Source organism: Sipha flava, unplaced genomic scaffold, assembly GCF_003268045.1.
Source record: "Sipha flava isolate LNK unplaced genomic scaffold, YSA_version1 112_pilon_pilon, whole genome shotgun sequence".
Taxonomy (NCBI): domain Eukaryota; kingdom Metazoa; phylum Arthropoda; class Insecta; order Hemiptera; family Aphididae; genus Sipha; species Sipha flava.
In genome coordinates this window covers 147,485-160,562 of record NW_020271731.1, presented here as the reverse complement: position 1 = coordinate 160,562, position 13,078 = coordinate 147,485, and the positions used below count along the sequence as shown (strand labels likewise).

The window sequence follows — 13,078 nt, the reverse complement described above, 5'->3', positions numbered from 1 at the left end:
CTTGATGGGAAGCAATTCGTGTTAAGGGAGGTGTTAAAAAGAAAAATTATGGGAGCAGAAAGAACGAATCTACAAGTATATAAAAATAACGGGTTAATGCCATCAGGCCCAGTAGGGGTTTTATAATTTAAAGTGTCTAGTTCATTGAAGACATCAAAAAGGTTTATGTCAAAATTATTTATTGATTGAAAAGATTTTATGACAGGAGTGGAAAGAGAAGGAGCTTTTACTTTTTTATAGGTAGAGGCAAAATAACGACTAAATAAATTTACTATATCTTGACCGTTATCAGCTATTTCATTATTAAGGGATAGAGAATTCGGTAGACCTGAAGAAGATTTTAAATTTTTTATAAAGGACCAAAATTGTTTAGGATTAGATTTTAGAGAAGATTGAATTTTATTTAAATAGCACGCATAGTCTGTTTTACTACGTTGCTTGCAAAGGGATCGGATAGAAGAGAATTGTATGTAATCAAAATTAGATTTAGACATTTTATATATAACATGCAGTAATTTTTTTTGTTTAATTAAAGATTATAATTCTTTTGAGTACCAGATAGGAAATTATGACGAAAAAATTTTCTTTTTTGGTGTGAAAGAATCTATAGCTGTAAATAAAATGGAATAAAATTCCTGTAACATTGAAGAAATATCCTTATAATTATTGAAAATAGAAGACCAGTCAATGAAACCTAAAAATGAGAGGATGAAATTAAAATCACATTTCTTCCAATCATAGGATGTTTTAGAAAAAGTAAGAGTAGAAAACGATTTATCAAACAAATAATTTATGTATAAAGGAGGGTGGTAAGCGTCTATTGGAACAATTGGGTCATTATGTAAGGAAACATTAGAAGATGGTGAATTAGATAGAATGAGATCGAGCATAGAGTTATTGTTGTTAAGAATAGAATTAATTTGGAAGAGATTGAGCAAAGAAATGTTTTGAAGAAATATAGATTCCGATGAAGCAAGGTTAATATTTGGGTTTAACATAGCTTTATTTAATTGGGGCAGATTAAAATCTCCGAAAAGTAGCAAATCTGTATTAGGATATAATAAAATTACATCCTCAATAATATTAAAATATGATTGATAAAGAGTGGAATCAGAATTTGGGGGGAAATAGACACAATTAAGAATTATTTTTTCTCTGTTATTAACTTTAATTAAAACAAAAATCAACTCTAATGAACCTGTATCTATATTTAGTTTTGTTGAGAAAAATTTATTTTTGATAGCTATTAAGACGCCACCGCCTCTGGATAAACAGCTTGTGTTACTAGATCTGTCACATCTATATATGGAATAATTAAAGAATCCAAGTTCAGAGGAATTAAGATCACAAGTAACCATGTTTCAGAGAAAAGAATTGCATGAAAATCAGAAATAGGAATATTAGTATTTAAAAGATTAATTTTGGTATTAAGACCCCTGACATTTTGATAATAGATATCAAACTGTGCACTGGGGACTTTTATACATTTTTTGAATTTATAATGGTAGGAGTACCCTTAACATATTTAATTATTAAATCTGGTTCACCATTTTCTCTGCGGCGAAGGAGTTCATTCCGTAACTGGATCATAAAGTCTCGTTGGGCTTTAGTTCTGTCCGAGGAGAAACGAAGATTAGTCCATACTTGATGTGTCTTCAGTTTATTCTGAGCCGCAAATATGGAGAAAACTTCTTTTTGATCCGAAAGTGATAATTTTATTGGTCTTGGCTTGGAAGCGGTTGAAGAACGAAATAAATATATATATATATACGATCGTATTTACTTATATGAGCTTTTAATGTAATTTTTTTTTTTTTTGTAATTTTCTTAACTTAGGTATTAATTGAAGTTAAGTTAACGATATTTTTTAACTAAATGTTTAACTTAATTGATGTAATTCTCATATGAATTAACTTAATTGGATATGAACTCAATTAACTTAACTGAGTCAAAAAAAAAAAAATCACTTGCCCAGCCTTGCAAACTAGTAGTGATGAGAAAGTCAATTTTACTTGTTCAAGTATCAAATTATAAAAGTAGAATTTTTTTTTTTTATATAAAAAAATTTTTTTAACTGTCGTATTCTTAAATGTTTCCTATTAAAATAACAAATAGCTGTAATACGGTATATAAGAAGATATCCTAACGGATTTAAAACATATCAAATTTAATCCTAGATTCTAGAAATAAGCTGACGGTAATAGGGTGAGTAACCTATATTATATTTTTTTTGTTTAGATCACCATTGAACGATATTTAGTAGGTACCTATGGCTGTTTATATTTATGCAGTAACCACATAGCTTTGATATTATCGCGACTTGGTACGTAAATGTACTATAATTAATAGCAAACCAATTATTACAGAGTATGCGTACTCAAATATTTTTCGGCTGAATAAATATAGTATTGAGGAGGAGAATAATATCAAGTCATATATTTAAACGCTGAACCATTTAAAATCTATTTAGGTTTCAAAAACTACTTCCTTATTCTTTTTAACATTGAACATCGGCGTAATAATCATAATTTTACACTACTATTGATCGCCTGATACCAGTTTATCTTGAATTGGGTATTTATTTTTTGTTGTGAAAGGCAAATTATGTATAACAAAGTCACTCAGATTTAAGTGATTCTTCTCGAACGTTGTAAAATAACATGTAAAATACAATAACATCACAGACCTCACCGATTGTTTTATTGCTCGAGTCGAATGCTTTAAGCAATTGGGATCGTTTAAATTTGTGTGAAAAATATATCATCAACCATATGAACCGCTTTCTTAAAGGATCTTGTCAGTTAAAAATGCAACAGTAATTATACACTAATGTTATCCGATTAGTGTGAGTGTGTATGTATGTGTCCTACAAATGTCACATTGTAATAACATTTCAATAAATACTTATAAGATAATATTTGATGTATATTAATATATTATACTACATGAATATGAATATACTAATAATATAAATACAGTAGTTTAAAAAAAATCACATGACCATTTTTAGTTATATAATCAAATTTTTATTCTTTTAATCTAAAAAAACGTCCCCATCTGTTAATATTAAATAATAAGTAAATTATTTTTGAAAATATAACAAGAGAGCTTTAAATATTATTTCTTTTAGATATATCGTTGATTTTCATTACATCTCATATTATTTAATTTTTCTTTGTATAAATTCCAAGCAAATTTCCATAATTAGTCGAAAAATATTTGAACTTATAAATATTTGTATGATTAATGTATACTACAACAATTAATTATTCTTTAGTATTAGGTACATTTTTGTTGGTGCAGTAAAATAGCTTTTATATAGTATATGTTAAAAGTTAAAGGTATATAATTTCTGAATATACTGGATTTGCCATTATATTTATTACTTTTTTTTTATCTATAAACATATTTTCAACCAGAAGGTACATTCTTAAACCTAAAATTAAAAATGGTTCCTGATAATATAATTCGACAACTTGATGCAATCTGAAGGTCATTTTTGAATTTCTCAATAGTTGTCCAAATATTTTAGAAAAACTAACGGAAAATTATAAAATAAATAACAACATTTCATTGTTTTATATAGATGTATAAATATACCAAGGTATATTCTTATGTCAAACGTCAATATGTTAAATTTTTCGATATCTCAAATTACACTGTCACAAAGTACACAATCCCTTTGAAACTAGCACTACTCAAAAGCAATTACTTTCGATTACTCAATATAAAATTAATCAATTTTTCGTTATCTTGAGTACAAAAATAGTATTTTAAATACAGTAAGAATAGAAAATAGTGCAGTTTATTAAATGTGAAAAATCACCAATGAATTAAATATTCTACCAAATACATTATTATCAATTATTTAACAAAAAGATCAAATGTTGATGTTTAATTGTGTAAATATGAAAAAAATGAGGATGATTTTTTATTTGAACATCAGTAAATGTTTATTAAAATAATTTAATAAATACATACTTTTATTAAAGTATTAAATTAAATTTATTATAAATTATTTAAAATATAAAATTATAATTATTAAATATAGTAGCTCATTCATATGTATTTAGAATTAGTATAACTAAACATTTATTTTTAATTTTTATTAAACTTCTAATCCCATTGAGATTTAGGGCCCTTTCACACGACGCCACATTGTGACGCGGCCATGGTGGCGCGGCCAAAATAAATACTGATCTAGATTACGGTTTTCACACGTGGTGACAAATTGGTGGGGCCACCAGTCGCGACGGTCACGACCAAAATAGCTGGACGCGTGATCACATAAAGTGGCGCCACCAAAACATTTTTATGATTTCTTATGAAAAACGCGCGTTCTTTTCAATTGATCGGCTACCAGTTGCGCGACCAGACGTATCTGCACTGTGATTAACAAAATGGACAGCCGAAATTTCGATACAGAAAAATTAATATTTGAATTAGAAAATCGTCCTGCTTTTTGGAATTCTGCAAGTGAAGATTATGCAAATCGTATTTTAAAAAAGAAGAGTTGGGAAGAGTTGGTGGACATATTCAGTACTCATAATGAATGTAATATAAATGAAAAAAGGAAATAGGTGAGTAATTAATATAATATAATATAGGTAGTATAATTATCTATCTATCTATCTATCTATCTATACTATATATAAAATTGTAAGGGTTTTTCTTCGACCGCGCTAACCGAGAAAATTACTGAACCGATTTGGCTGAAATTTTTTTTGGCTGAAAGCCGACACTCTGCTGAAGGTTTTAGTACCACTTTTGTCAGTAAAAAAGTCATAAAAGTTCATAAAAAATTAAGAACAATTGTACCTATATTGTGCGTGTACCTATATTATCAATCCGAGATTGATTATTTAAATATTAAAGCGCTTCAAATTGAACGAATGACTATATTATGTCCTAAGTGCCATGCAAAAAAATGGAAAGATGAAACCCATGGACTTTGTTGCGCTGACGGTAAAGTTGTTTTACACCAATTTGAGGATCTTCCAGACTTAATTAAAAGTTTAATTGATAATTCTCACCCTCTATCAAAACATTTCTTTGATAAATCTAGACGGTCTAGATGCTCTGTTTCAAATGACATCGTTTGGAGCAAACGAAATAGCTGAAGGGAACTTCATGCCCTCTTTTCAAATTCAGGGTCAAATGCATCATTTAATAGGTAGTTTATTACCCGAAATTGGAAATAATGCTAAATTTTTACAAATATATTTTATGTCAGAGTCGGATCAAATATTTATTCGAACAAATATGATTCCAAATTTAAAAAGAGGTCTCATTGAATCATTGCAAACAGTTTTGCGTGAAAATAATCACCTCATACAGAGCGTCAGATCTAATCTGGAGTCGAGATCTTTTGATGAGTTGCAAAACTTTAAGTTAATTATTCATGCTGACAGAGTTTCTCAAGATGAACACAGAGATCAATATAATGCACCTACTATCGATGAAGTAGCTGTATTATTAGTTAATGAAGATAAAGGTCCCAGAGATATAGTTCTGCACGGTCGGAGTGGACACTTGAGTCGAGTTTCCGAATTGAATAGATCTTATGATGCACTACAATATCCATTGATGTATACTAGAGGCGAAGACGGTTATCACATTAATATTTTACAGAAAAATAACCAAAATCGAACAAAAACTGTCTCCTGCATGCAATTTTATTCTTATAGGTTTATGGTTAGAGAAACAAAAAAAAAACATTATTCAGCCAATTCGTCGTAGATATTTAATGCAAAAATGATTTCTGAAAGGTGTAATAATAAGTTAATGGGTGGCATAACATTTGTTTTCGCTGGTGATTTCCGTCAAACCTTACCAAGTCAGTGCAATATTCTCCATTTATTTGTTATTATTCCAAATATACACTCAATATAGCGACGAGCTCTTGACAATCGATAGTTAAAAATTCTCTTGTTCATTGTTAAATTATTTCCCCATAAGGACGCATAATATTTTCTAATAAACCAAATGCTTCATCTCCTACAATAACATATGCCATTGGTTCTGGGTCTATAGATGATATCGGTTTTGGATCAGGAATATTTAAAGAATTATTTATAAGTTTTTTATAAAATAAAAAATCTTTAAAAATAGATGAATCACTATTTTTTCCAAAAGCACCGGTATCTACAGATATGAATAAGTAATTAGAGTCACAGATGGCAAGCAATACAACAGAAAAATAATGTTTATAGTTGTAATACAACGATCCACTTTCTATAGATTTTATTAATCGTATGTGCTTACCATCTACGGCCCCCAAACAATTTGGAAAATTTGCATGTGTTTCAAATCCATTTGCTATATTAAGCCAATTTTCTTTCGATGGTTGTGGCATACATATATCTCTTAATTTTTTCCATATAAGTTCACAAACTTGCTCAACAAAACCACTGATTGTAGAGATTCCAAGACGATATTTGTGATGTAATTCAGTAAAAGATATCTGGTATAAAGAAAATGAAAAACGAAAAATAAATAAATTTTTATTTAATTTAAATTAAAATTATTTGTATTAAAATCTAATTTTAAAAATATTTAAAATGTTTAAAATTTGGTAATATCTGCAATTTTTTAGGATTAAGTTTACAACGAAAATGGAAAAGTTTGCGTGATTATTTTTCAAGAGAATTGAACAAAGTAAAAAAACTAAAGTCAGGGTCTGAAAGTTTCACGAACCCTTACGTTTATTACAACCAGTTATTATTTCTAACACCAGTAGTTCAGAATTAATCTATAGAAACAAAATTACGTAAATTACCACCAGATACTGATGAAAATGAAGAAATCGTAGTTGAAAGCCCTTTTACAAATGAAACTAATGATGAATTACATAACAATGCAACTAGTGGTCTAACAAAGAAAAAAAGAAAACAAATTGCAATGCATCCGGTTGAAAAAGAAATTGTAGAAGCATTACATAAAAGTATTCAACTTCGTCAAGAACAAAACCAACAAATGGAAGAAGATGACGATAGAATGTTTTTGTTGTCTTTATTAAAACCTTTAAAACAAATACCGAAGCCTTTACGTTGTTCTGTTAGAATGGATTTAATGAATGTAATAAATTAAGCCCAAGTTAATTCACAGTCAGCTTCTTTAATATTTCAACCACAGCATCAACCTCTACGGCATAAAATAATGCCACAAACTAATTTACAATATTTACCTTGGACTATGTATCAACCACATCAACAAATACATCATACCTATAATCAAGCCCCAAACAGAAATTATCCAAAAATTTTCAAAATCAGGTAAATACTCATATAAGATCTACAATTTCCACTGAACAACCCAATGATCAGTGTTGGGACTTATCTAGATAGATTTTTTGTCATCTTTTATCTTATCTAGATAAATAACGCTATGTTATCTAATTACTTATCTAGATAATTGTCTGAATTCTTGCTGAGATTAGAGTTATTTTTATTCTTGTATGAAGAGCTTGAAGAAAACGAATCCAATAAATCAGAGATCATCAAAATCAGTCCAGCCGTTCTTGAATTATATATTCTGTAACTAATCCTACTTTTTCTTATGTGTATAGATTTTGTATTCATAATTATAATTCGTGTATTATTAATAAGTAATTATTATTTCTGGGTATGACATCTTGTATTTTCATGTCGGAAAAATATCTTTGGTATTTTTAAACTTAATCTCTTATTTTTCCATGGAAGTTCCAAATATAGTTATTATTATTATATATATTTGATTTTAGTATACACACGTAACTCATACACTGAATAGCCAATACTTCACTCTTGGAACCCATAAAGCCGTAACTACTTATAGAATAATGAAAATCATAAAATTGAAATTATATGGAAAACAATATTGTTAACTTAAAATAATCTCTTATGTATTCTGTATTCATCCAGATACTAAGCGATTTTCATTGTTATTTTTTTTTTTTTTTGTGTCACATTTTAGTGATTAATTATCATTAAATACTATACTTTATATAAAAATACTGCTTAATGGTACACTACATTACTACAATAAACATTAAATACTTAGGAACCTATTGATAATAATTATTATAATTATGTCTTCATAGATATTATTACAAATATGAAATATTGACCAACAAATAACATTTTTTGAAATTATCTTTTATCTTTATCTAGATGAATTTGGACATATTATCTTTCATCTTTATCTAGATAAATTTTGCATTACCTATTCCCAACATTGCCAATGATCAAGCCACAAATACAAACTATGTAAAAGTACCACAAAATCAAACAGATGTTCAAATTAGACCTACAACTTCCATATATCAATATCCATACATATCAACTCCTATACAATCACCTTCAATTTCAATCAACGGTCATTCTACAAAAAACTTCTCAGATTCATGAATTTAAGATATATTTAACTAAAAACAAGCGTTCAATCATATTCCTAATTTAACAAAAGTAAATTTTATCATGACTTAATTTTAATCAATTTTATTATAATTTAATAATCAGAAGTAAGACGTTTATTGTTAATTTTTTTTTTTAAGTATTATAGTTGTTGCCGCCGTAAAATAGCGGCCGGTCGACGACCCGAGGACATCACAGCCTATCGACACACACGCACACATACACAAACACTCGCGTACATTAGCCGCTATTTTTGTATTTATCTTTATGAAATTATATTGTGAATTATATCATATGATAATGAGCTAGCGGCGCGTTATCTGCGTCGCCGGTGCGGGTAATTTAACACGGCCGCCGCAACTTTTGTTCGCTCTCTGCACGTCGTCGTGAAAAGTTCTGTGTGCGCGAATCGCCGCAAATTGTGATTTTTATAATTTTCTTTAAAAACGTGTGCACAAATTGCCTCATACATTTATTATTTTATTGTAGCCGCAAATCGCCGATTATTCGTAGTTTATTATTGTTATTATACGTGCGCTAATCGCAGTAAATTTTATTTTAACTATATTATATGTGCGCTAATCGCCGGTAGTTTTTTATTTATACACATTTACGTGTGCGCGAATCGCCACTGAATATTGTGAATTTTATTATATCATTATTGTGTGTGCGCTAATCGCCACTATTATTATTATTGTATTTTTTATTTATATTATATTTTAAGGTATAGATTTTAGGTAGCTGCAGCTGGCCAGTCTGCGCTCCACAAACCGTAAGTTTTTATATATTTATTTTATTATTTAATTATTAGCCAGAGTATATATTATTATTATTTATACAATTTACGTGTTGCTGTGAATTATTTTTTGTTATTACCATATTTTAAATTTTATAATTTATTGTTGGGCCAGAAGGGCCGATTCTTATAATTTATTTTACAATACAGCAACATAGTTACCATATTATACCAGTTTATTTATCATTGAGTTACCTATTATCATTAGTATTAAGCATACAGTATACATACACACATACACACCCACCACACCACATAGTCGGACAGTACTTGCGCGGCGACCCCAACCACTGCTGTCCGATCTATAAACACACACATACATACAGTGTGCCGGCCGCGATCGTAAGTAAAGGCGGCGTACGCGGATTATTAGCGACCGGGCGCGCGTAATATTAATTTACGCTCCCGGCGCGTACAATAGTATATGTAGATAAGTACCTAATACTATTACAATAAGTTTAATTACCTGCATTGTCTTATATTTATTGGTAGTACAAAAGTTTTTTTAGTAGTATTTTTTAAAGTATATATTAACCAATATATATCTTACCTTAAAGTTACGACCAATTTTTCTATAGGTGAAATACAGTATCTTATATTGATATGTTGACCGGTTAAATCGTCTTTAAGAATGCCGAAAAGTTGATCAAATGAACTGATCGACATTCTTAAATAATTAAAAAATTTCTCTTCATATTTTCTCAAATCATAGTAAAATAAATTAAATAAGATTTTTACTGAGCGATCAGCAATTAATGGATGTATCCAAAACTTTCTGTTTTTTTTCTTTTCACGTCTACTACGGCTGTACAAATAAGCAACACATGCCAACTCTTCCATTTTAGAACTAAATATTGGTTTAATTAGTTTGTTTAAATGTTGTCCATTGTAAAATAAAATAATAATGTGTCTGGTGGCGTTTATGGTGGCTATACTTTTTTGGTGGCACCACCAAGGCTGCGCCACCATTGTGGCGTCGTGTGAAAGGAGCCTTACCATTCAAAAAATCTTATGTATTTATTATTTCTATGAATTTATCTTAAAACGTTTACAAAGACATTGGTTCATTTATTTGCATTATTTTATATGAGATTTACATATATATGTTACGGGTAGTGTAAATATTTGGATAATGTTGACATTATCCGGCTAAAGTCCACATTAGCCAACTATTATCATTACCCGTCATGATTATTATTAAATTTTGGCTAATATTGACATTAACCGGATAACATGATATTAACCAAGAACTTATGGATAATGTCTTAACAACCATAAAAATTTGACGTGCATGCGAGAAAATCATTGTAAATCATTAACAATATTAAATATATTTAACATACAATAAATTAGTAATTGCCATAAAATACATAATATTATTAATATGAATTTATTTTTTATTTTTTATAATCTAACCTACTAATGAAACAATATTGAATTTCATTTTATATTATAAATTATTTCTTAAAATATTATTTTAAGTACCTATAGAAGTAAAATACTAATGTTTTAACCTTTATATTATATGGTATGCTTCCGTGACATTTTGAATTACACAAAATGCTAGATGATTTGCATTTATACATCGATATATCGATATATTGTTCACTTTATCGGTAAGATAACTGACTAACTCGGTTACAAGTTAAGATAAAATATTATACTCTGGAAGTCCGACGCTTTATTATTATATAGAATGCTAATAAAAACTCTATAGTCTATTTAATATACAACTTATAACATTTGTCCAATATTGACTGGTTAAGGTTGAAATTATCCGGATAATGTTAATAATTCCTGCTTATAAACGAAAAATTACACATTAGCCGGATAATGTTGACATCCAAATATTAACATTACCCGTAACTTGTATAAATATATACAATATGTACATACGTTAAATGTATAAGTAACGTTTCATAAATGATTTTTATATCTTTGTTGTATGCTATAGACTGGATTAACATGTGAAATGTACGATAGCGAAAAATAAGTGTAAGCAAACTAAGTATTGCTGTATTGATCTTTCAAACTTGAAACCAATTTTGAACTTCACTTTAAAAAAAATGATTCTGATTAAAACAGATCTGTTAGATTACATAAAATTTCTGAATATAATTGATGACGTGGAAGATATTTTTAAATAGGTAGGTTGCATTTTTAATATTCTAACTTTTGCAACAAAAAAAAAATGCATCTAAAATTTTCGGAAAACAAAATTAGTAAGTGCGTATAAACAGCACAAGCATCATTATAATAATTTGAAAACTATGAAATGTTATTAATTAAATATCAAATATCGCTTAATGATAATTCGTTGTAATAACCGATTTCATCATTCATTTTATAACGTTTATAAATAATTTTTGCGACCTTTCGTTATTTATTTTTTTTTTTTTTTTTTGCTACTTAGAAACTTATATCAAAAACCATATATTCAATTTTCAAAATTAAGTATAAATATTTAAAATTGTATGAATTTTTACTTCAAAAATATAGTAAATTTTTATGACTTGTAGTTTTTTCAAAATTTTATAATTAAACACTTGTAATTTTTTTTTTTTACATAAAACTGATATTTTTTTAATCAGTAGTATAAGGGAACTTTTTATTAAACTTTCAAAACTTTTTTTCCAAACAAAATGATTTATTGACATTTTCGAAAAAAAAATCTAAAAAAACATAAACATTTAAATTTTCTACACATTTTCTATATATTTTTTATATATTTTCAATAATTTATTAAGTTTGTCGACTCCCGTTATCTTAAATTTGAAATCTTAAATCAGTTAGCCAACAATTCCCAAACGAATACGTGAAGTGATTTTTATAAATAATAGATACCTGGTGTTGATATATTGTTAGACAGCTAACAAAATTCCGGTATCTTGATTTTTTGCTAACCTCTAGAAATATTTATTGATTATTGAATAATTCATTTCCCGTAAGCCATAAAGGTGTGTTAAATCATTTAGGTATAATTCACTAGTAGAAATGAAAATAAATCAATTAGACGATTTTCGCTGATGATTTTAGTTTAAACATTAATAAGATAATTAAATAATTTTAGTTTATCCTATTTTGGTTTAAACGTGTCTTATTCTATGCACATATTATTAAAATAAATACTGATTAATTTTAACAACAAATTATCTGCATACAACCGTACACGTCTGTGAAAACCATCATATAGATAACTCTGTGTAGGGACTGCACAATATAGACTTACATAAATGCAACTATCGAACTTTCATTTCCTGGCAAAAAAACCTTGTAAAGCTTATTTTAGCTTTTTACATATTTCCTTTGGTAAAACTGTTCTACGGTAGTTTATTTTTAACTTCAGCTTCATACTTTGTATAGTAATAATTCCAAATGCTATATTTAAAATCAGAAGCCACAAGTATAATAGTATCCCCGACTATTTTTTTAACAATTAATTACATGATATATTATTATAATTATTGAGTTATCAGTTTTGACCATTGGATAAAATAGTAAATTATAATAAAGTCATTATGATTTTAAGTTCTAGTTATTCATTTATTATAAAATGCATGATGCATTATTTTTAATGTTGAATAAAATACTTCATATAAATTAGCAATATAGAACATACATTTTAATATACTATTTTTCTTTAAAACTATTACTACCATAAGAAATATATTTATTATGTAAAAAAATGCATTTAAACGAAACATAAAATTATTATTTTATATAATAAGTAATTAAATACTTTAATTAATAATATTTTTATACTCATATAAAGTAAGTAAACTAAAACTTAGAAATAAAATAATTTGGGTCTAAAAATGATTCATTGTAAAAAAAATGAAAACAAAGCTATCAAGAGCAAACGATGTAAAGATCATACAAGCACATAATA

The 13,078-nt window shown here is 27.7% G+C and overlaps 1 protein-coding gene across 1 annotated transcript; it reads left to right on the top strand.

Moving 5' to 3' along the window:
• Window positions 1-4,400: 4,400 nt before the first annotated feature.
• Window positions 4,401-7,507, top strand: LOC112689705. Its single transcript, XM_025563542.1, has 3 exons — window positions 4,401-4,539; window positions 6,758-7,274; window positions 7,410-7,507. The coding sequence occupies exons 1-2, from the start codon at window positions 4,401-4,403 to the stop codon at window positions 7,087-7,089; spliced, it is 471 nt and encodes a 156-aa protein (XP_025419327.1). The 3' UTR covers window positions 7,090-7,274; window positions 7,410-7,507.
• Window positions 7,508-13,078: the final 5,571 nt, after the last annotated feature.